Raw genomic sequence first — 24,652 nt, forward strand, 5'->3', positions numbered from 1 at the left:
AGTAAACCCCTGTCGGTCACCGACGGCGCCACGATCAACGTGACGCTAGAGGTCGACACGAAGGCACAGGAGGCGTTGCACGAATGCGTGTACATAAAGTGGTTCAGATGCCGCTGCCGCTCCTTGGTCCGAACATACGCCTGCCACAGATGTGCAGGCTTTGACCACAAGGTGTCGCCACAGAACGGCCACAACGTTGCACGGTGTCCCAACCCCGTGGACTGCCGCAACTGCCGCTTCAAGGGGTACCCTGCAGCACATTCCATGCTGTCAGCGGCGTGCCCGATCTACGCAGCGGTACTGGCGAGGGTGCAAGCTAGACATTAATGTTTAGCTTCATCCAAGCTAATTGTGGCCGTGGCCGAGCGGCTGTGATGGAACTCGGAGCCATCATGCGCAGCTCTGGCCGTCAGTTCGCACTGGTCCAGGAGCCGTACGTCGATGGAGCAGGGCGGATTACCGGCCTTCCTTCTGGAATGCGAGTATTCCAGGACCGCCGAGGAAAAGCTGCTATCATCGTCGACGAACCGGACGCCATCTGCATGCCAATGGAGACCCTTACCACGGATTTTGGAGTATGCGTCAGAGTTACGGGAAGATTCGGCTCAATCTTCCTATGCTCCGTGTACTGCCAATTCGACACCGACTTGGCGCCGTACCTCAGGTACTTAGATGCGGTGCTGCTGCTGGGCAGCCGCACTCCTGTCATCTTTGGGCTCGACGCGAACGCAGTATCCCCAGCGTGGTTTAGCAAGCTCTCCGGACACAATCGGGGGCAAGCTAACTATGCACGGGGTGAGCTGCTGTCTGAGTGGATAACCGAGATGAGAGCCGGCGTGCTCAATGAAGCCAGTCGGGTGTTTACATTCGATAACCGTAGAGGCCAAAGCGATATCGATGTGACAATCGTCAACCAAGCTGCGACTATGTGGGCCACATACGATTGGGAAGTGAAGGAATGGGACACCAGCGATCACAACATGATCCATGTTGTGGTGACGACTGACCCGAACGACGCAGTTGAGCCCATTGCTCCTGTGCCGTCCTGGAAGCTTTCCAATGCGCGCTGGCGATTGTTCGAGGAGGAAGTGGTAAGGGAGACAGCCGAATTACCGGAAGACACCGCCGAATCGCCGTTGGACAACCAAGTGTCTGCACTGCGCTCTGTAGTGCACAGTGTGTGCGACAGAGTGCTGGGACGCAGCACACCGAGAGCCGCGAGAAAAGTAGTTTGGTGGACTTCCGAACTACACTCCAAACGCCGAGAGGTCAGGAGACTGAGGCGAAGGCTCCAGGACGCTCGTCGGCACGAGACCGACGCAGCAGAGGAACTTGTGCTCGCGTTGAGGATCTCCTCAGCGCAGTACAAGAAGCTCATCCTGAGATCGAAGGAAGACAACTGGCGACGCTTCGTGGGAGAGAACAGAGATGATCCATGGGGGCACGTCTACAGGATTTGCCGAGGCCGCAAAAAGAGCACGGAGATTGGATGCCTTCGAACGGATGGTAGGCTGGTCGCAACATGGCACGACTGTGCGGGTGTGCTCCTTCGCAACTTCTTTCCTGTTGCGGAGTCGAATGCACACATTGCCATCCCGATCGAGGCTCCACCGGCCCTCGAAGCTTTCGAGGTTGATGCATGCGTCGCCAGGTTGAAGAGCAGACGCTCTCCCGGCATGGACGGCATCACAGGTGCCATTTGCAAGGCATTGTGGCGTGCCATCCCTCAGCACATGACAGCGATGTATTCCCGCTGCCTGGAGACAGGGTATTTCCCAACGGAATGGAAGCATCCTAGGGTGGTTCCACTTCTGAAGGGACCCGATAAGGACCGGACCGATCCTACCTCATATCGGGGTATCTGTCTGTTGCCAGTGCTGAGCAAAGTGCTTGAGGGCATCATGGTGAATCGTCTGAAGGACACCATTCCGGATGGCTGCAGATGGCAATTTGGCTTTCGCCAAGGACGTTGTGTGGAGGATGCTTGGAAACACGTCGTGAGTACTGTTTCGGCCAGCCGGTCGAAATACGTGCTCGGAGTCTTCGTGGACTTCAAGGGAGCCTTCGACAACGTCGAGTGGAATGCTGCACTACGCCGCCTCCTTGAGCTGGGATGCCGAGAAGCAAGCTTGTGGCGAAGTTTCTTCTCCGGCCGGAGTGCGAGCATCGTCAGTAGGCATGGAGTAGCCACTGTTCCGGTGACACGAGGTTGCCCGCAGGGGTCCATAAGTGGTCCATTTATATGGAACATCTTAATGGACGTGTTGCTCCAGCGCTTAGAGCCCCTTGGTGCGCTCAGCGCGTATGCTGACGACTTGCTCCTCCTCATCGAAGGGAATGCCCGATCAGAGCTCGAACAAAAAGGAGGTGAGTTAATGTCCATCGTAGGCGCTTGGGGAGTTGAAGTCGGCGTTGCCGTTTCAACTAGCAAGACGGCGATCATGCTGCTCAAAGGCATACTTAGACGGCCGCCAGTGGTACGGTTTGCTGGAGCAAGCCTGCCATATAAGCGCAAGTATCGGTACCTGGGCATCACGGTCGGCGAGCGGTTGAGTTTTCTCCCGCACATCACGGGCTTGCGTGATAAGCTGACCGGAATCGTAGGGGCATTGTCGCGCGTACTGCGGGTTGACTGGGGACTCAGTCCCCGCGCAAAGCGGACAATATATGCCGGACTCATGGTGCCCTGCGCACTATTTGGTGCCTCGGTTTGGTCTGTCGTGACGACGACGCAAGTGGTTGCCAGGAGGCATCTGCTTGCGTGCCAAAGGATCATCCTGATTGGATGCCTACCGGTATGCCGAACAGTGTCCACCATGGCGCTGCAAGTACTAGCTGGAACCCCCCGTTTGATCTGGTTGCCAGACGCCTGGCAATCAGCTTCAAACTAAAGCGTGACTACCCGCTGGAGGAGAGCGATTGGCTGTACGGCGAAGATTTGGCAAATCTTAGCTGGAAGCAGAAGATGGCGCGACTAGACGAAGGCCTGTTGTGCGAGTGGCAACGCAGATGGGATGATGGTGACTCCCCAGGTCGGGTGACGCACCGCTTCATCCCGAACGCAGGCTTCGTTTACAGCGAACGAAGGTTTGGCTTCACGCTGCGCGCTGGGTTCCTGCTGACGGGCCACGGATCGCTCAATGCATTTTTGCATGGAAGAAGCCTTAGCGACACGCCAGCATGTCTATGCGGCGCAGAACGCGAGGATTGGCAGCACTTCCTATGTGCTTGTCCCCTCTATGCAGACTTGCGAGACCTCGATGGACTTGGAGTGCAGTACACGGATGGCGACTGGACCTTCTCCGATGTGACGGCTTCTCAGGAGAGAATGCGGACTTTCGACGGGTTCGCCGGACTGGCGTTCTCCAGGCGACAGCAGCTGCTGAACGCGCAAGCGGCGCACGGGCTGGGTGGATTCCCTATCCAGGCCGGTCGGGGCTAAAAGGGAGGATCGAGCTGAGTCCTTAAGATCGGTACCACGGGTTGTGCAGTTCCAAGGCTGCACATTGAGGTCGGCCCCCTAGTGGGAGTATCGTGGTGGCTGTGGTTGATACCCAAACGTTACGCGGGGAGAGCCGCTAGGCTCCTCGTGGAGTTGCGCTCTCAACCGGGTGCCGAGACCCATAGATCGGAAGACGTGTTAGATACACCTCGCCCTCACCAAGGGGGATTGTATGCCCGACCAGGATACTTTCAATTGGTACCGGAAGAGTCGCTATGTACATAGCTATAGCTTCTTTTTACGGGCGCTAACTGGCGCATCGTACCAGGTTCCTGCGTATGTAGCGGTGGTGCGTGATGGCGTGATATATGTATATATATCGCACTAATCGAGGCTAAGCTGCAAATAAACATTAGACGCCGTGGTTGAAATCCCTCCCTGAGGAACCGCCACGTAAAATAAAGCTGAGAGATCAGATTCATTCATTCTGTCCTGTCCGCCCGATTACGCGAAGCCGGTCTGACCACTAACGTGGAGAAGTCCAAATTTTGCCTAAAGGAGGTCAAATACCTAGGCCATGTTATAGGCAACGGAACTATCCAGACAGATGTGGAGAAGGTCCAAGTGATTCAAGAGTTTCCGGTCCCCCGATCCGTGAAACAAGTCCGCAGGTTCTTGGGTCTCACTGGTTGGTACCACAAATTCATAAAAAATTATGCGGGTATCGCAGCGCCGATCTCAGATACACTTAAGAGCAAGCGAAAATTTGAATGGACCGATGAAGCACAGAACGCGTTCGATTCCTTAAAATCACAGATGTGTAACGCTCCTGTGTTGCACAGTCCCGATTTTACCATTCCCTTTGCAATCCATTGTGATGCGAGTCACACAGGAGTGGGTGGTGTCCTGATGCAATCAGATGAAGATGGCAACGAGGTACCCATCGCATTTATGTCGCGCAAATTGAACCAATGCCAACGTAATTATTCCGTAACCGAAAAAGAGTGTTTGGCAGAGGTAATGTGCGTCAAGAAATTTAGAGCATATGTAGAAGGGCATCAGTTTTCCATCATTACCGATCATGCCTCATTAAAATGGCTGATGTCACAGACAGCCCTAAACTCGAGACTAGCTCGATGGGCCCTGAAACTACAGGGCTTCACCTTTAAGATTTGCCATAGAAAGGGTTGTCAGAACATCGTTCCGGATGCCTCATCACGAGTGCATACCGAAGACTTATCGTATATTGGCATTGATAGTCTAGTAGACCTTCAATCTAATGCGTTCAAATCAACCGACTATCAGGAACTCATTGCGAAAATTCAAGCTAATCCAGATCGTTTACCTGATGTAAAAGTAATGGATAACCTTCTTTATCCTCGAGCTGAGCACGCCACTGGTGAACAAATTAGTGACGACATGTGCTGGAAACTGGGTTCCCAGAGATCTGGTGACAGAAGTGCTTAAACAAGGCCACGAACATCCCTTAGCTTCTCACAGTGGGATCAATAAGACGCTAGAACGAGTTCGACGCTTCTATTATTGGCCAAATTTAGTGGGCAATGTAAAAGCGATTATAAACAACTGCGAAGTGTGCAAATGTTGTAAGCACCCCAATCATCCTCTACGTCCACCAATGGGCAAAGCAGGAGAGACCTTTCGTCTATTTAAAAAACTTTACGTCGATTTTCTAGGTCCGTACCCCCGAAGTCGATCCGGGAATATAGGCATTTTTGTAGTACTCGATCATTTTTCTAAATTTCCTTTCCTAAAAGTGGTAAAGAAATTTACGGCGGATGCCGTAACTCGGTTCATGGAGGAAGACCTGTTTCATTGCTTTGGAGTCCCGGAGTGATAGTGTCAGATAACGGTGTTCAATTCAAGTCACACAAGTTCAATGATCTGTTAGCGAAATACCAAATTCGACATTCGTACACCGCCGCCTACGCTCACCAAACCAATGCCTCAGAGCGGGTAAATCGCTCGGTACTCGCTGCTATCAAAGCGTACTTTAAGCCCGATCAATCCAATTGGGATGAGCAGATTAGCTTCATTACGTGTGCGTTACGGTCCAGTGTGCATGCAGCCGTCAAAAGTAGCCCATATCGTGTTGCTTTTGGCCAAAACATGATTACTGGCGGTTCCACTTATCAACTCCTACGAAACCTCAGTATGTTGGAGGACCGAACTGTAGTCTTTGATCGCGACGATTCCTTCGAGCTAATTCGCAAGACCGCTGAAGAAGCAATGAAACAGCAGCATGTTCGCAACGAAAATATCTATAATCTTCGAAGCCGAGAAGTAAACTTTCAAGTGGGTCAAGAAGTTTATAGACGAAATTTTGACCAGAGTAGTTTTGTGAAAGGCTTTAATGCGAAACTGGCACCTACGTTTCGGAAAGCCCGCATTAAGAAAAGACTCGGGAACAGCTACTACGAGCTGGAAGATTTCCAGGGTCGCTTTATTGGTAAATATTACGCAAAAGATATTAAACAATAAATCGTATCCAGCACTCCAAGTGTGGATCACGCTTTGGTTAGCAAGACCACAAAGTGTGATTTCAGCGGGGGGGTGTAATATTCGACGCTTGTCGTGCCTTCTTGTATTTTAATTAACCACGGCTAACTCCCAAAATTACAGCCTAAAACTAGGCCGTAAAAAAATTCGAGCTGAAGATCTTTTGAGCTTTGATAAAGCTTATCAACAGCTGTTTTGCGACCAAGCGGCAACGCTTTGATATTCAATTTGTCTGCCGTGCAGAAAAATATTGCTGTGTCTGGATTCTGTATAACAGAAGAAGACCATAGAAAGTGTGTAAAAAACGTGGGTTGCTGTACTTAGTAGTCCCAGCCTCTTTCTTTTTCTCCTCGTGACCGTCAGAGTGACCGGCAGTGGAAAAAGAAGTCTTGTAGAGCTGACACAGTTTTCTAAACCAAGGTCAAGCCAAAGTCAAAGCCTAGTGCAAGTGCCAAGTGCGGCTCAAAGTGATCATTCAATTTGAGTGGACGCGCCAGTTATATATCGCCAATACTGGGGCAGCCGTTCGACCATTTGGAAAACGAGCTCCCACAGCTTATTAAAATTTTTCGAAACAGTGGTGCAATTCTGTTGAGGTAATTATCCACCCAGCTACAGCGACCCGTTGAAAAATGTTCTGTTCTTTCCGCGTAGGATTAGCACCACTAGTATCTACGTATTGAAACGCTGGTCTAGAAGTTACGGATTGGTTATTCCCGGAGACCCCTATTGGCCACGTGCCCGTACCACCGGTTAAACCCCCACCGTTTGACATTCGGATGAGGCAGTAGCCGAGGTAGCCGACTTGCTCCTCCAGTAAACCCGATCGGTGGGCTCTGCAAGCGTCGCCTGGACCCGTGCGACCCATGGGCATGATCTGACTGACTCTTCAAATACACCAGTCGCCCCACGAGCAATCCAGTGTGCGGGTGTACCTAACCTCACGCCGCAGATGGACCGCGGTCATTGACCCTTGGCATCGGAAGCAGCTGAAGTTACCTGCGCCCGGTACAATCGTGTGCCACCTTCAGACCTCGAGTAGGAACTCGGTCTCTAGCCGGGAAGCATCGACCCCGCCTAGGATTTAGTTATATTTTCTATCTTTCTTTCGAAACTAGACCCGATATGCGAAACCCTGTTTTTTTATCCGCTTTCGGTTTAACTACGTTCTTTTGATACGGCAAAAATTTGCAACAGCCAATTAAATCCGGTATAAACAAAAAGGGAATTCCTGTCCATGGGCTAAGTCGAACTTGAACAAATGAGTAGTGTATTAATACCGATTATTTTTACAGTTTTTGATTTTGGTTGCCACGCATTCATCTCATCATCTATGCAGATACTCATCACAATCACACACATCATCATACTCATCCACCCATCAAATCACCTCATCCAACACACAACGAAAGATCTTTCTGCGTGGGAGTCAAAGCTATTAATCGTATCGTAAGTGATTATCCTGCACCAAGTAAGCCATCTGAAAAGAATGAATGTGCGGTGACTATTCGTTGGTCTTCAACCATGATAACGGTTTTATACACGTATTTCTCATGCCTTTAAGCGATTTTCCATATACCCGATTTTTGTCTGGTTTTGGCACTGACCAAGTTAACGTAATGAAGTTTGAAGTTTTCTTCTTCCTATGATGAACACATAACCTAGCTCGTGCATTTATATATACCTACTACTAATCATTTTTATAGATTTAAGATCATTATACCCTACCTCGCCCCTATGATATTCTTTCCCCAGTATATGCTGTATAGTAATACCCTATAAATGTAAGACAATATCGAATAGCAGGCTTATATTAGGGACTAGATTCTATTAGCGTTAGGTTTTATAGCAATTTAAATGAAGAACTATGGATTGCTTAAATAAAGTTAGTTTGGAAATGAACCAAGGCTAAATATCTTATATCGGAACCATGCAACCTCGTCTGACGGAGATGTGACCCACCGCAGTCTTTGTTGGAGGGATCCTGACTGTTAATAGGTGGCCCTGAAGGATCATGGTAGGGTGGGCGTTCTCGCCAATGGGCGTACGCGCCTCCCCAGGGGTCATCTTCGGCGGCATCACACAGCTTCAGGAAGCATTCCCTCTTACTGTCCCTTATGGTGGTCTTCAGACCCTCCTCGCCGCTTTGTAGGTCTCGATGCATTGGGCCAAGCGCGGTGTGCCTCTGGCTCGCTGGAGCAGCCTTTTGGCTCGGTGGCAGGTTCTGCGGAGATCCGCCATCGCTTCGCTCCACCAGAAAACTATATCCTTGTGCTTCCGGAACGTCCCTCTCGGTAGCATGCTCTGGTCGCAGGCGCCTTCCAGTGCGACCGCCAATTTGGTCGCCATATCGTTGGCTCCGTCTGCATCGTTTGCAGAGTAGCTCTCGAGGGCGCTTGCGAGGGCGCCTCAGCGTGTCCTGGCGGTACGCCTTCCCGTGCCGGAGCGGGGTACCTCTCGTTCGGGCAAGAGTGCCCAGGGTGCACTGTATGGCCTCGTGGTCGCTGGCAGTGTATACGTCGCTGATCCTCCATCGGGCGTGCCGGGCCAGCGTGCTGCTGGCATAGGTGAGGTCGATGATCGACCCTACACCTGCCCTGTTGAAAGTGTGTTGGGACCCTTCGTTCAGAAGGACGACGTCCAGAGAGGCAAAAGTCTCCAGCACCGTGCGGCCTCTGGCGTTGGTACGGGAGGACCCCCATTCCAGGGCCCAGGCTTTAAAGTCGCCCCCGACTACGACGTTGTTCCGTCCTCGCAGATCGCAGCTCAGCTCGTCCATAATGCGGCGGAAGGTCTCGAGTGAGAGGCTGGTTCTACAGCTGCGTGGTCCAGATGAATAAATTGGCTTCACTGTATCACTGGCGTTGATTTAGAATGTTTTTAATTGCAATATTTTAGCACATAAACTTCTTTGTCTCGATGTATATGTATTTTACGGATGCTCCAGATTTTCGTCCTTTGTGGAGGCGGAAGTGGGCGGAGAGAAATTTTGAAATATTCTTATAACAGTGACATATCACAGAAGTCCGGATTTAAAATGTCGTTGCTCTAGCTCTTATGGTCTTTGAGCACTAGGCGCTGATAGGGACGGACAGACGGACGGACGGACAGACGGACAGACAGACAGGGCTCAATCGATTCGACTATTGATGCTGATCAAGAATATATATACTTTATGGGGTTGATTTTTTTTTTTTTTTTAACGAAAATATTCCAATTATGGTCAAAGGGTTTACTGAAGAAGAGGGAGGGGCAATTATAGGCAAAGGCTTTCAAATATAAGGAGTTTCTATGAGGAACCTATATCCTCAATCGGATTAGGAATTTTCTTAGTAGATAATGAAGTCATAGAATTAGAGGAGAGATTTCAATTTCTAGATTTGCAAAGTAAAGCCGTAGGTTTACCTTATGAGGGAAATATTTTAGTCATTCCATTGCTTCATCATTGTATTTAAAATGTAATATATTTTCATTACCTAAAATTAGCACAGATTTTACTGGGGGTGCTTAGTCCGTAGGCGTGTTTTTCAACATGAATCGGGCAAAAAATATATATATACATATATATCTGTGTAGATTTTATACAAAAATATTATAAATTACTTATTTCAGAAGTATGGCATCACCGCAAAAAATTTTACGCTTTTCTATGCCAAGCAATGGTAAGTATATTTTACAATATTTCTTAATAAACAAAAACGCTATTACGATATTTCTAGACAATGAGAATAGTAAAAACTTCTCCGACGTTTTAGAGGAGCTAAAAAAACGACGGATAAATAGCAACTTTGTTTCCAATGAATAGTGAAATAAATACATCTAAATAAACATTTATATACTTTTATAAAATCTGCAACAGGAGAATACAGTTATTCGTGACTTTTAACTTTTGATCAAACAGCTGGTCAAGAAGAAGGGGGAATTGAATCCCATTCAGGGACAGTGCCCAATAAAACGTGAGGAGGACTTAATCGAATTGGAAGAAAAAGTAAAATTAAATAGGGACATTTATGTAAGTAAATCTAAACTCTAAATTTTATGACTTTTTTCTCTGTCTTATCTTTATATTTTACTGTTTCATTTACAGATAACAGCAATTTTTTTTATTTATTTTATTTTTTTTTTTATTAAGCGTTGAATCCGTACATTGCATATAACGTATCTTAACATCACTGGTAAATAATATTGGGGTAGCCAAACCTAATGCTAAATGCGAGAGGACTTACAAAAAATATAATATTATAATATTGGGAGGGAAACTTAGAGTTGGCCAATAGTTTTGGCAAAACCCAATCTCTTCAACCGCCTCAAAGGCCTGGCAGGTAGTAATCGTCTGGCGAGCATACTATGGTGTCTAATTAGCCTGTCACTGTATCTGCTGGTGTGCCTTCCAATCTGCTCCTCTACTGTATGCAGATTCAAATCCCGATGTAGGGTGGAGCCGCGCACGTACCAAGGGCAGATCGTTATTTGCCTCATGGCGCGATTCTGCAAGACCTGTATCCGTTTATAGTTCGATTTGGCAGCTATACGCCAAATCTGCACACCGTAGAGCCAGATCGGGGCTACACAGTGTACATAAACTGCTCTTTTGGCTCTCAGTGACATGGTGCTTCTTCTGTTAATCAGCCACCGCAATTGCTGCATTCTTTGCCCACATTTACGAGCCGTAGCTTTCAAGTGTGGACCAAAAGTAAGACGCTTATCAAAGGTGATACCGAGATACTTTGCTTGCTCTGGTTGGTCCAAAGTTACGCCTTCAAACTTTATGAGTGGGGTGTGGTCTATGAGCGCTTTCAGGGTGAAGCATGGATTGGTGGTCTTCAGTGGGTTGACTTTTAAATTCCATCTTTTGCACCAAGCTGCCAAAGAGTAGAGGTACTCTTGGAGACCATCTGCTGCCTCAAGGCGGCACTTGGAGCTGTAGAGCAGTGCTATATCGTCCGCGTAGGTAGCAAGCAGAGCCTTACGGGGGCCTCCATATGTTGCTCGCTTGGGGAGGGTAGATTTGCAGTATAGATAGAGTAAAGCAGCGGGCCAAGGACGCTGCCCTGTGGAACTCCAGCTCTCATTTGGCAAGGTGTTGAATGTGTGTTCCTGAACCTGACCATAAACTGACGTCCTTCCAAGTATGATCGTAGGACACCGTAGTATGGTGCTGGGAACAGTTTTTTAATTTTGCTCAGTAGGCCGATATGCCAAACTCTATCGAAGGCTTGCTGAATATCAATGAAGACTGCATTGCAGTATTCTAGATCATCATAGGCCTGTAGGATGTGTCCTGCCAATCTGTGGACTTGCTCCGCTGTGCCGTGTCCCTCCCGAAAGCCAAACTGGTGATCCGGCAAGATACGGCATTCCTTGATTATACTACCAAGACGATTGGCAAGAAGCCTCTCCCATACCTTAGATAAGGAAGACAAAAGACTTATTGGCCGATACGACTCAGGGTCGTCCTCCGGTTTTCCAGGCTTATGGATCATCAGGATTGTTGCTATCTTCCACTGCTTAGGGAAAAACTGCATCCTTAACATGGCGTTAAAAATGAGCACTATGTAGAGTATCGCCCGAGTAGGCAATGCTTTCAGTGTGGAATTGCACACTCTGTCAATGCCAGGAGCCTTCTTCCTCGGTAGGGACTTGATGACTTCAACAATCTCCTCAGCCCTGGCTGGTTTAATGGGTAAGGCCATTTGTAGAGGTGTTTGCAGACTATCTTTTGTCTCTTTGTACTGCGCCTCCGTGGCGAATTGGTAATGGGTGAACCTGTCCCCTAAATGATGTGCAAACGAATTGGCCTGCTCTTCTTCGTTTCTAGCAAGTTCACCGTTGGGACACCGGATGGGAATCTGTCTGAACGGTTGTCTCTTAAGAGACTTAGTGGTCTTCCAAAGCGAATATCCAGCATCCACGGTGTAATCCATGGAAGCAAGCTTTTGTTCAAAGAAGTTGCTTCGAAGTTCTCTCAGGGTGTTTCGAAGTTGCTTGGCAGCCCGGTTCCATAGAATTCGGTCCCATGGGTCTTGAGATCGGATTGCGCGTCTTCGAAGTCTCCTTTTTTGTGACAAAAGCTCTCTGGCCTCTCTTGTAAGAACTATTCCATAGGCGGCGCTTGTCGGAGGATGCGAGGGCGTTGAGGCAGCAGCAGCCATGTGTATACTCTCTGTGATGTTATCTACAGCCATCTCGATATCTTCCTCAGAGTTTAGCGTGACGTTCAGTTGAATCAACCTCTCCAAATGTTGCCTAAATGCGAGCAGATCAGTGTGCTTGGTGACTAGATGAGGGCTTGGATTTTCTATAATGCCATCTGTTTTAATGCTGATGACTAAGGCCAGATGGTCGGAGTCCAGATCCCAGCTCTGACTTATTGTTGCTCGAGAATCCGGAATAACATGATGTACTGCGAAGTCTATGCAGGACGGCGTGTGATTGAGTACATATGGGTACCTGGTTGGTGATCCAGTTGCAAGGATCTTAGCGCCAGTAGCAGAGATGGCTTCCGCTAGCTCTCGCCCCCTAGGGGAATTGTAAGTGTCTCCCCACAGCCAGTGTAGGGCATTCCAGTCACCACCAACCAAATACCTTTGCCCGCAAGCACGGAGTGCATCGATGTAATGTCTTTCCTCAATCCTGACTCTGGGAGGGCAGTAAATGGCGCTGAACTCCACATCGCCCAGTCCTGTGGCTACTTTTACTGCTGACATTTGCATGCTGCGTGTCTCAATGACCCTTTGTGGAAAATGACGAAGCGAAGTCTTAACTAAAACCGCAACTCCACCAACGCTATTATTATTCCGCGATGGCTTGAAGGCTGGATAGAAGGCATATCCATGTATTTTTACAGCTGCCCCTCTTTTAATTCTGATCTCCGTCAAAAGAAGAATGTCAACGCTATTCTTGTGCGCGAAGAGCTCAACTTCTTTTGCTTTCCCTGAAATGCCGTTAGCATTCCAGATGAGAACCTTTAGTGGGTTCATTAAGATGCTGAAACGTTGTTCTGGAGCTGAAGATTAGATCCAGACCATTGCTTAATCGTGTTGGCCAATTCAAAAACCATTTCATGCTGCTGCTGTTCTTGCTGCTGTTGCTGTAGCCACATAAGAAACTGCTGCTGCTGCTGCTGTTGGAGCTGTTGTTGCCATTGTTGAAATTTTGTCTGCTGTTGTTGTAGCAGTGCATGAACTTCATATGAATTCTGTTGCTGGTTATTCAATCCTTGTGGCTGATGCGCTTGTAGACTATGAAAACGACGCTGAGCAGGTGTAGCAGGTATTGCATTTGAATTACCATTTGCTACGGCAGCATAGGAGGCTCCTGTATTACTTCTAGTGCCTACCAAAGGTTGGTGCTGAACAATATTTCGCTGGTGCTGCTGTATTGTTGGTCTATTAGCCCCCTTTTTGTGACTAGACTGCAAGGTAGGAAACTGTTGCTGGTCTCCAGGAAGTGTGGTAGAGTAAGCATATGCCACTTGATTATTTAAGGGGACATGACCCGTCCTGTTCGTATTAATTGCCTTCTTTGCGGAGCCCATTGATCGCCGTAGAAACTCCTGATACCATTTGCATCCTTTGTAACTGGCCATATGGCTTCCAGAGCAGTGAATGCAGGTTGGCTGTGCATCTAGGGGCGTGTGCATTGTGAGGTTTGGTGATTTTCACCGCATCTGGCACAGTTGTGATGTCGGCGGCAGTATTTGGCTGTGTGGCCGAAATCCTGGCATCGACGACATTGAGCAATCTCTGTGGATTTTCGCATCCTTTCAATCCTTATTTTTTGGCGGCAAAGGGTCTTGACTTGGTAAATTTCGTTAATTTTTGCACAAGGCTTAATATTAATGAAAAAAATATTAAGTTTTTCGTCCTTGTTAGTCCTTGAGCTTGGATTATGGATGTGAAGGACCTCGAAGCCCAACATTTTAAAATCGGCGGTAATATCATTGTTTAGGGTGCTATGATGTAGGTCTCTTACAACAATTCTATGAGGCTTTTCAGTCTGCAATTGGTATGTGTGGAATTCTATTCCAATGGCATCGAAACAATCCACAATTGCTCTATAGGTATCACTGTCTTTGGGGAGGATTCTGACCGTTTCCCCCTGGTTAGCTTTGACGACAACGTTATTCAAATTTGCAACGTCCTTTATGACATAAAATAAGTCATTTAAGTTGCTAATATTGACAACTATTTGCGGTGGTTTTGGAGGGCCTTTAAGCTGATTACCAGAGCTCGTTGATTCTCCTTGAAGACACTGGTCTGTATTAACTGCTTCATAAAGGTGTTCATCCAGTTGGTCATTTCCAGCGTCTGCATCTACATTCATCCGAACTTCCTCATTATTACTATCACTTGGGATGTTCGTGTCAAGAATGGAAAATCTGTTGTTGGTGTTTGCCTGTTGGCTTGTAGTGGGGGGCAAGCCCAGGTCCCGGCCGCCGCTCCCTCGTTTAGATTTAGATGACAAAGTCTGATCGTTTTTTCTTTTGCCCGTTCTCCGTTTTTGAGCATCCAGAAGTCGTTCGGCAGCAGTGCGAAGTGTTTTTGCCTCAGTGTCGTCGGGGCATGTGGATATGGAGTTTTCTTGGCTATCAAAGCTTAGTGCAGGGCAGATACTGCTTATTGTAGCAGTTGCCATGGTGTAGGTGGTGTTGTTGGTGGCACTAGTGAATGTTACTGTTGTTGTGGTTTCTGTGCATGTAGAGCGTTCAGCCTCTGAACGGTACTCAGAACGAATCTCAGAAGGTAATTTGCCTGATATTAGAAGCATTCTCTCATGATCAGTCCGCTTACTTCTAAGCCGAGAGTCAGATGAACTATTCGCATTCATTATACCGTAGCTGATAAGCGAAGTTTTTATTGCCCCTCTTGTGCGGCTGTGCGCAGACTGAGGGGAATGTCTTGCCCGAAGGGCAGTGAATACAGTTGTAAAAACGTTCACAAATGTGTTTTTTGTTTTTGTCCAATTGCCGACACCGCACAAAGCAGCACCCGAATTTACGATGTATGCTATTTTTAGCACACAAGAGAATGCTCCGCTAAAGCAGAATAAAGAAAACAACTTTGCACAAGCGCGACACAACCGATCTCTATGAAAGTTGATTCGAGACTCTAAAACTAGCTGATCCTAATTTCTCCAAGCCCCAACGTATCGATCTGTTGATAGGTTCTGGTTTGTTCTTCGATTTAATGTGCGTCGGACAGATTCGACTATCAGCCCAATTGCCAACATTGCAGGAGACAAAACTTGGTTGGATAGTATCAGGAAGCATTGATAGCTCGGAGAATAAGCGTGCAGCTTTAACCGCTTTTGAAAATTCCTCGTGCATCTCTATTGACGATTTTCGACCCACAACGCTTTAGTACCAAAACTTAGAGCAGCAATGCAGGAAGCAGCTGCTCGAGTGCCAGGTGCAAGTGGAAAAACTGCAATCGGAGAATCAGGAACTGCAGCGCGAACTTTTCCATATATTAAAAACCTACATATCCACGCCAAATGAAATTCAACTTTCAACAGTTTCTACATTGCCAAATTTCCTGCCATTCTATGCAATTACAGAGGTTCCCGATGATCAACACGTAATCACGACAAGCCGCCTTCGTAAAGAAGCGTCAATTGCTGCGTTCGACGATCATCCCAGCGTAGCCGCCAGCTGCGCCCAAGCAAGCATCTTCAAGAGGGCCGTTGGAAAAATAGCGGTTCTGCCCCTTCAGGATGGATCTGTTGAAAGCCTTTGCCTTCCAACGGGGGGTGAATGTTTGTTTGTTAAAGCTTTGCGCTTGCTTGCCCTGCTAAACGCTCTCTGCCAGCTCGCTCTTCGCTATCTCCGCTTTGCGTCTGCCTACCGACGTCGGCCGAGCGAAGCTGCGCTTAGCGATCGGAGCGGCAATGTAAAGGGCAGGCAAGCCACACTTGCAATTTGGATGTCACGCATTAAAGAACATAACATAAAGATAACAGCAATGAAATCAATACTCCAGCCAGCTGGCATTTTAAGCAGCTTGTACTTTATACTGAGCGAAGATATTGTCATGGCATTTAATGTCGATAGAGTCCAAGGGAAGAAGGCCCCTAGGACCCACAAAGAATTCTTTGCAGCTTTGCTAGGTAAAATACCGTTTACACTTCTAGAGATTTAAAAATTTTTCAAATTAAATAAAACTAATATTAATTACAGAAAGTATTCCGCCTAGCGATAAGCCCCCGAAAGCACTTTACGGAAGGCAATGCAGAGGATGAAGAAGAGAGAATTTAAAAAGAAGTGTCTTACAAAAAACCAGGAGTAGGCTAAGCAGCATACATATAATTAAAAATTATTTATATTTATGATATTTATTTATATTATATTGAAAGACATTGTGTTTTTATTTTTGTATTATTCTAGACTGCCAGATTGACTACTACCAGTAGTCAGTTCGGAACTAGTTACTGGTAACTAGTAATCGAACTAGTAGTAACTAATACGGGTAATCGAAGGGTAGTCGAGTTGGGAACTAGTTGCTGGCTTTCTACTGGAAACTAGTTCGGAACTACCTCCTGAGCAACTAGCTACGGGTAATCGAATAGTAACCGAGCGGGAGCCAGGGGTGGTTCCGCCCTAGGATATGCATGCGTTAAATTCTCCGCTGAAATACATTGCACTTCATATTGCTACTGCACTTCACAGGTCCAAAGCATCCAACGAAAATGCGCCTACTTCCAGCAACACGTCCAGCAGCTTTTCAGATAATTCAAACGATGAATTTAAAATGGATCTATGTACAGCGTTGATTGCGGCAAATATACCATGGAATGTGCTTAGTAATGGTACATTTAATAATTTTCTGAAAAAATACACCGGGCAACAAATTCCTGATGAGAGTACTCTCAAAAAGAACTACTTGGATAAAACCTACCAACAATCTATCCAAAAAATTCGCGAAAGTATAAAAGACGAAAACGTTTGGATATCAGTGGACGAAACTACGGATAAGCAAGGGCGATATGTCGCAAATTTGATTATAAGAACATTAAGCGAAAAGGAATCTTCATCCTCATTTTTATTGTCCTGTAAACAGTTGGAAGAAGTAAATAATGCAACTGTTTCTCGATTTGTGAACGACAGCATTCGTATATTGTGGCCTCACGGGAATGAGTTAAAAGTTTTGTTACTCTTAACTGATACTGCGGCATATATGATAAAAGCTGGTAAAAATTTAAAGGTTTTTTATCCGAATCTCATACATATAACTTGTTTAGCACATGGATTAAATTTAATAGCTGAAAAAGTAAGAACATCGTTTCATGTCGCTAACTCGTTTATATCCTGTGTGAAAAAAATTTTCATAAAAGCTCCGCTCAGAGTACGACGCTACAAACAAATACTCAATAAGGAGTTACCACCAGAACCGATCATAACCAGATGGGGTACATGGTTGAAGGCGGCATCATTTTATGCAGATAACATGGAGGGAATAAAAGAGGTTTGTCAACAAAAAACATTTTAGTTTGATAAATAAAAAGATTCTAAATTTGCATTTTAGGTTCTTGAAACACTGAACCCAGAAGATGCTGAATCCATTAAGCTGGCGAGGGAGCTGATAGAAAATCCACAACTACATCAAGAATTTATATGTATATATAAAATCCCACTTCGAGAGAGTTGCCGAAATAATAACAGCATTGGAAGCGAAGGGGCTACCATTAGAAACGTCAATGGACTTATTCAAGGAAGCTGAAAATATTGTCTATAACATAACTGGTGATTTTGGAATGGATTTAAAAAAGAAATTTGAAGCAATTTTGAAAAGAAATCCTGATTTTAAAATCATTTCAAAAAAAAAAAAATATATCAAATATAAATGCTGAAGATCTGTCTGGAATCGAACCAGTCACAAAAGAAAATATAATAAAATATAAATTTGCTCCAATTACTTCCTGTGACGTTGAAAAAAGCTTTTCCGCGTACAAAATGAATTTTGGAGAGAAACGTCAGAGCCTCTTAATAAATAATTTAGAGAAAATTTTAGTTGTTTACTGCAATACAAATTATTTCTAATAAATTTTAAGCCTTTATTATATCGTATGTTTTAAGTATGTAGTTTAATAGCAAAAAATAGTTAATAAAATTTCAATACCTATACTACCTTCTAAATCCCTTTTAAATTTTTCTTTGATTTGATTAACATAGGAAATTGTTGCATATTTTGCATATGTTTTGCATAATTTGCATATACTTTGCATATTTTGCATATTTTTTGCATAATTTGCATATATTTTGCATATTTTGGCATATGTATATTATGCATATGCATTTCATGCAAATATGCAAAAAAAATGAAAATATGCAGATCGTTTTCAAATCTACTTTTCATGAAACGAACTTTAGTGTCATCAGAATTTTTCTATCTTACCTTTAAAAATATGCAAATATTCAAAATCCGAGGTCAACTGATGTAACCTTGTCGACTGTAATGTAGTGCAGCATTTAATAGAACAAATTTCAGAATAAATAATGCATATATTAGATACTGATGTGCACATGTATTTTCCAGAAACATTAACAATTTCACAAACCTATTTAACATGGATTCTGCCAATATTGCCAAAATAAATGAGTACATTCCAGTCATGTAAGAAAATTTCTTTATATATGCCAAATAAATATTACAACAATTATTTCGAATTACAGTTATGCATCTTAGAAAAAAAAAGGAACTAGATCATCAAATGGACCCAATTTTAAATAAAATCTTCCGAAACACAGCGGAAATGTTGGCTCTATAAAGGCAAATGTTCGTGGAGCGATCCTCAAATCAAAAAAAGCTCCATTGTCTCTAACGAGGTCGCACGACAGTGCTCTTGTGTATTATAATATAATAAACATTGATTATTCTTTTACTGCGGTAATTAAAGAAAGATTTGCGTTGAAAGACGGCGATTTTGACCGGTTTACTCAAAAAATTTTCCAATACGCCCAAGACAGAATGTCAACGGGGCAGAAGCAAATATAACTTTTAATTAAATTAAATAATAAATTTATTATATAATAATCTGTGTACTATAAATATTAAACAAATATTTGGTTATAAATTAGTGGACTGTATTATTTTAACATAGGTTTTATTTAATCTATCTAATGATTATGTTGTCGTATTACAAAGAGCGGCGGTACAGCGATATGCGTGCGGTTGGTTGCGGCTAGAATTTTGTATTAAAATCAACTCCACGAAAAGAAGTCGAGCAAAGAGGAATTGAAAGATCATGCGATGCGACGGTCCAATGCAAAACGGTCCACATCGATGTATGCGTGTGCAGCTGAAGGTTTGGGTTATGTGAGAACGTTACAGTTAGGTTTTGCGCACAAGCAATAGCAGCACAATTCTGCGCGTAAAAATAGGTGCTTAAGTGGGAAAATACAATGATGAGCACATGAATAGGGAAAGTTATAATTTAAATGAATAATGAACTAAAGTTAAGCGGCCAATTTCTCAACAATATTATTTAAAAAATATAATATTGAATTTTCAATATTACTTTGGGCTTGCAAATCTTTGCGACATTTTATGGAGCGACGAAACAAAAATAAATTTAGTTCGGGAATGCTTGTGAGAGCAATGTACGATACCCTAAAGGAAATGGATTTGTTCCAAGTTTCACCGAAAAAACTGTCAAACATGATGGTGGCAATATATGTAATTATATGGGACTGCTCCTCCGGTACGTCGTAGGTCCACATGCCAGACAACGAACAGAACGAACGCTGAGGAAGGAAAATTCTTATTGGAGCGAGATAACGACCCAACTAAAACACGTGGGGAGGTTTAATAAAGAAATTGACTAAGTTTTTATTTTTATCAAGCAAAAATTATGGGTTGCTTTCGCCTTCTCTATCGCTCTCTCAATCTGTCATCCAACAATCGTCGACATTGAAGAGCATTAAACAATTATATCACAAAAAACAAAATTTCTGTCGTTTAAAAGAAAATCATTTGGAACCACGGTTCATTTTTTCTTTTTTGCACAAGCAGCAGAAACGGTGCTCGCTTCGTCTACTTTTCGTTCTGCTTGCGTTTATTGCTAGCGTTCCTCTTTGCGGTCTTCTTCCCGCTTGAAACGTTTCTAAAGCGGGTGCCGATATGAATGCGAGAAACAACGGCAATTGGCAGTGGACTGTGCTTTGACGTTGAGCTTGTCGTGACGCTAAAGAAGATAATTCTCTCTGAGATCACAGTGTGACCGCGAATTAATTGATAAAGTATACAGTCCGATCCTCAGAAATATACCGAAACATACCGTCCCATTTTAAAAATATAGCGATGACAATAACATTTTTTTCTTAATCAAAACGACTAGCACTAACCATACAGTATATAGATGTGCCAGTTCATACCACGAAAGCGTCACACACTGGCTAGCGCGTTGAGTACCCCAGAGTACTGACGCGTCATCATGAGAGAGAACGCAGAGAGAACATCTTTGCATGTGTTAGTACACACGCAATATGTTTCGACAAAAATATGTGATTGTATGCTTTTTTCAAATTTTTGGAACTCTCTCAGGTCTGGTTCTGTTTTGCCTCCAGCATGTTTTAGTGTATGGGTGCACATGCATTCTCACGTACTTTGCGTGTGTGTGTTTAGTATTGCTGGCCGCTAGAACTGAAATTTGAGTTTGGTTCTTGTTTTGGGTCTTTTGATTAACTGACCAACCGCCACAAAATAAATGAAGAATGGGCAGGGGTGGGGGTATGGTACACTAGGGCGCGGGATATAAAATAAAAGCTGTTATTTGTTTTATTTATACCACAAAATATAAAATATTACAATAATATAATTACACATTTATTTCATTATTTTGAACAGGTTGATTATAAATTATAGGAGCTAGAGCAACGACGTTTTATATCCAGGCTTCTGTGATATGTCACTGCTACCAGTATATTTCAAAACTGTGCCCCGCCCACATCCGCCCCCCACAAAAGGCAAAAATCTGTGGCATCCACAATATTGCATATTCGAGAAAACTAAATCAGAGATCAGAATCAGAGATAACGACCATATCTATCAGATTGCTGAATCTGGATCAGATCGGATCATTTTTATAGCCAAAAGGAACAAATCAATTTGCACTGGCTACGTAGCGCCCGACGTCACGCTCAGACTGATTTTCTGTCTCTTTCGCATGCACTCTTTGTCGTGTCGTTGAATATTAGCGGCGTCTGCCGGAGGAGAGCCATACTGACTAAGGATCGGGTATAAATGTAGAGTTGCGGTATCCGCAGCAACTCACAACGTTCCCCCTCGTTTTATTTTGTGTAGTAAAAAGATTAGATTAGATTAGTGAATTAAGTTTAATTTGCTTTTGCCCCTCGACATTCCGTCCTGGGAGTATTGAAAGAATTTTTACCCGGTGAAAATCGCCGTCTTTCAAAGAAAATCTTTCCTTAAATTCCGCTGTAAAAAGAATAATCATGTTTATTATTGTTGAGAAATTACCCGCGTAGTTTCAGTTTAGTGTTCGTGGTTATTACAACTGCCCTATTCATATGCACATGATTGTATTGCACCGCTTAAGTAACTATTTTTACGCGCATAGCTTTGTTGTTATTTACATACATGTAAAATACTTTGTAATATAACCACCAATATTAAATAACCAATATAAATAAATAAGCTCAATATTCAAAAGATTATACAGTCCACTAAGTCATAAGCCACGTCCATTACATTTTTCAAACTGCACGACATTGATGGGCTCGTCCCCATTAAATTCCGTAATTTGTTTATCTAATAAAAGAAAATAATGAAAAAATAATATTAACTGGCTGCCATTGAAGGATAGGCTACCACTCACATAGAATCGGAGTTATGATATTGAAGTGCTCCAACTCCATCGTCGATTCTATCGGGAACTTCATGCAATTTTGTTATACCTCTGGCTGTTTTTTATTTGTAGCTTGAGAAGAGCCAACGCCCCCTCCAATGTTTCTGTTAAGACATCTACTTTTTTTCTAAATTAGAAATTTCCTATGAAATATGTATAAACAAAAAAATACATATTAGTATACATGGATTTACTGTATGGTTAGTGGTTCTGCTGACTTTGTGACACCCAGCGCCAGGAAACCTAAGCGCCGGCGCCACAAACACCAACATAACAGCTGGAAGCATGAAGACTAAGAAATAATATATAAGGTGTAGTATAAATCAAATAAATAACAGCTTTTATGTTATTTCCCGCGCTCTAGTTGACCATACCCCCACCCCCTGCCCATTCTTCATTTTGTGGCGGTAGGTTAGTTCATCAAAAGACCCAAAAGAAGAACCAAACTTAAATTTCAATTCTAGCGGCCAGAAATACTAGAACACACACACGCAAAGTACGTGAGAATGCGTGTGCACCCATACATTCAAATATTCAAATAGCATCAGCATCAGATCTCTGATAACGAAAGAAGCATACAAACACACATTTTTGTCGAAACATACCCTCTAGTACCAGGCAACTAGTTCCGCACTGGTGCCGCACTAGCTACCATTCTCACCACCCTGGTTCCAGATCGATTACCCGCAATGTATTTCAGCGGAGAATTTAACACATGCATGTCCTAGGGCGGAAGCACCCCTGGTTCCCGCTCGATTACCCTTCGATTACCCGTAGCTAGTTGCTCAGGAGGTAGTTCCGAACTAGTAACCAGAAGAAAGCCAGCAACTACATAGTTCCCCACTCGACTACCCTTCGATTACCTGTAGCTAGCTCTGACCTAGTTACCAGTAACTAGTTCCGAACTGACTACTGGTAGTAGTCAATCTGGCAGTCTGGAATAATACAAAAATCAAAACACAATGTCCTTCAATATAACGAATAATTTTTAATTATATGATGCTTAGCCTACTCCTGGCTTTTGGCAAGACACTTCTTTTTAAACACCCTTTTCTTCATCCTTTGCATTGCCTTCCGTACAGTGTTTTCGGGGGGCTCATCGCCAGGCGGAATACATTCTGTAATTAATATTTATTTTAATTTATATGAAAAATTTTTAAATCTCTAGAAGTGTAAATGGTATTTTACCTAGCAAAGCTGAAAAAAAATCCTTTGTGGGTCCTAAGGGCCTTCTTCCCTTGGCCCCCATCGACGTTATATGCCAGAACAATGTCCTCACTCAAAATAAAGTTCAAGCCGCTCAAAACGCCAGCTGGCTGGAGAATTGATTTCATTGCTGTTATCTGTAAGTGAAACATTAAAATATAATGATAAGACAGAGAAAAAAGTCATAAAATTTAGAGTTTAGATTTAGTTACATAAATGTCCCTATTTAATTTTATTTTTTCTTCCAGTTCTATAAGCTCTTCCTCACGTTTTATTGGGAACTGTCCCCGAATGGGATTCAATTCCCCCTTCTCCTTTAGCAGCTGCTTTATTAAAACAGTTTGATCCGCTAAAATTTGGACCACTGCTTTCAATTGATCTAAAAACAATGTTGTTAATTAATTTGATTATAAAAATATTTTTCTATTAATCTTTATTAGTCTTACCACGAATAACTGCATTCTCCTGTTTTAGAGTTTCTAAAAGTATATAAACAAGTATACTCAAAATGAGTATTGGTGTATATTCGATTTGTGGTAAAAGTGCATGTGTGTAACGTCCAGAAGGAATCGTTTCCGACCCCATAAAGTATATATATTCTTGATCAGCATCAATAGCCGAGTCGATTGAGCCAGATCGTATAATTATTATAGCCAGAATCAAGAAAACAATATCATTCTCTCTCGCACTGTCTCTCTCTAACACACAGGTTTCATGGTTAGCTTTGCCTATTGCAAAATATGAGTTCCCAGATCTCAGAGACTATAAAAGCTGTTGCAACGAAATTTTTGATCCACACTCCTGTGATATCGGACCTTGATTTCGCCACACCCCCTTCCGCCACCGCAAAGGACGAAAATCTGGGCATCCACAAATCTCAGAGACTATTAAAGCTAGAGTAACTAAATTTGTTAGATCTACTCCCGTTAGATCTCACTATAAAACGTAGATTTCAACATTTCGCCCCACCCCCCTCCGCCCCACAAAGGACGAAAAACTGGGGTATCCACAAATCTCAGAGACTATTAACGCTAGAGTAACCAAATTTGGTATCCGCACTTCTGTTAGATCTCACTATAAAACGTCTATCTCAGAATTTCGCCCCACACCCTTCCGCCCCCACAAAGGACGAAAATCTGTTACATCCACAATATTGCAGATTCGAGAAAACTAAAAACCCACAACCATAGAGAATGACTGTATCTATGAGATTGCTGAATCTGAATTCTTGTCTCTTGCATTCCTCGAGCGCAAGTAAAGTAAAATATCACGATTATCTTACAATTTCGGTGCTTATTGGATGGCGTGTCTCGGTAACTAGCTGAGTGGGCACTGTATTGTAACTCTTGTTCGCGTTTCTTCATAACTCCACGGGATTGCGGTTATTTGTCGACTTCGAAAAAAAAAAACGAAGGCGGCTTCGTTTTTCGGTTCTTTTTCGACTGGTCTGCGTTCGCTTCCCGCGTAATTAGTTGCAGAACTAGTACATTGTAGTCGACGAAGACCTGGTCCGCGTTCGATCTCCGCGTAACTAGTTGCGCGGTAAACAGCGCAGAACTAGTTCGAGAGGAGTGACATCTTTGGTTCTACAGGGTAGTTATGTAAGTATGTGTGTGTATGTAT

At 44.0% G+C, this 24,652-nt stretch overlaps 1 protein-coding gene and 1 long non-coding RNA gene across 4 annotated transcripts; one reads left to right on the forward strand and one right to left on the reverse strand.

The window, feature by feature from the left end:
- The first annotated feature begins 16,306 nt into the window (after window positions 1-16,306).
- On the forward strand, window positions 16,307-18,059 carry LOC117187204. Its single transcript, XM_033389375.1, has 2 exons — window positions 16,307-17,421; window positions 17,482-18,059. Exons 1-2 carry the CDS (start codon window positions 16,564-16,566, stop codon window positions 17,674-17,676), a joined length of 1,053 nt encoding a protein of 350 aa, XP_033245266.1. The 5' UTR covers window positions 16,307-16,563; the 3' UTR covers window positions 17,677-18,059.
- Window positions 18,060-22,801: 4,742 nt separating this feature from the next.
- Window positions 22,802-24,450, reverse strand: LOC117186047. Of its 3 annotated transcripts, none has more exons than XR_004471228.1 (3): window positions 24,312-24,450; window positions 23,012-23,166; window positions 22,802-22,941 (listed from the first exon to the last, which is right to left on the reverse strand). It is a non-coding gene; the product is annotated as an uncharacterized LOC117186047 (long non-coding RNA). The 3 variants fall into 3 exon arrangements; XR_004471229.1 differs by lacking the exon at window positions 24,312-24,450 and adding an exon at window positions 23,298-23,478; XR_004471227.1 differs by lacking the exon at window positions 24,312-24,450 and adding an exon at window positions 23,242-23,474 and having other exon boundaries at window positions 22,803-22,941.
- Window positions 24,451-24,652: the final 202 nt, after the last annotated feature.

The sequence above is a fragment of the Drosophila miranda genome, chromosome XL, assembly GCF_003369915.1.
Source record: "Drosophila miranda strain MSH22 chromosome XL, D.miranda_PacBio2.1, whole genome shotgun sequence".
In the NCBI taxonomy this organism is placed as follows: Eukaryota; Metazoa; Arthropoda; class Insecta; order Diptera; family Drosophilidae; genus Drosophila; species Drosophila miranda.

Excerpts from the sequence above, each read along its gene's own strand:
- LOC117187204 (XM_033389375.1), top strand. The coding sequence starts at position 16,564 with ATGCATGCGTTAAATTCTCCGCTGAAATACATTGCACTTCATATTGCT. Across the intron at positions 17,422-17,481 it reads ACATGGAGGGAATAAAAGAG|GTTCTTGAAACACTGAACCC; the intron begins GTTTGTCAACAA and ends TTTGCATTTTAG.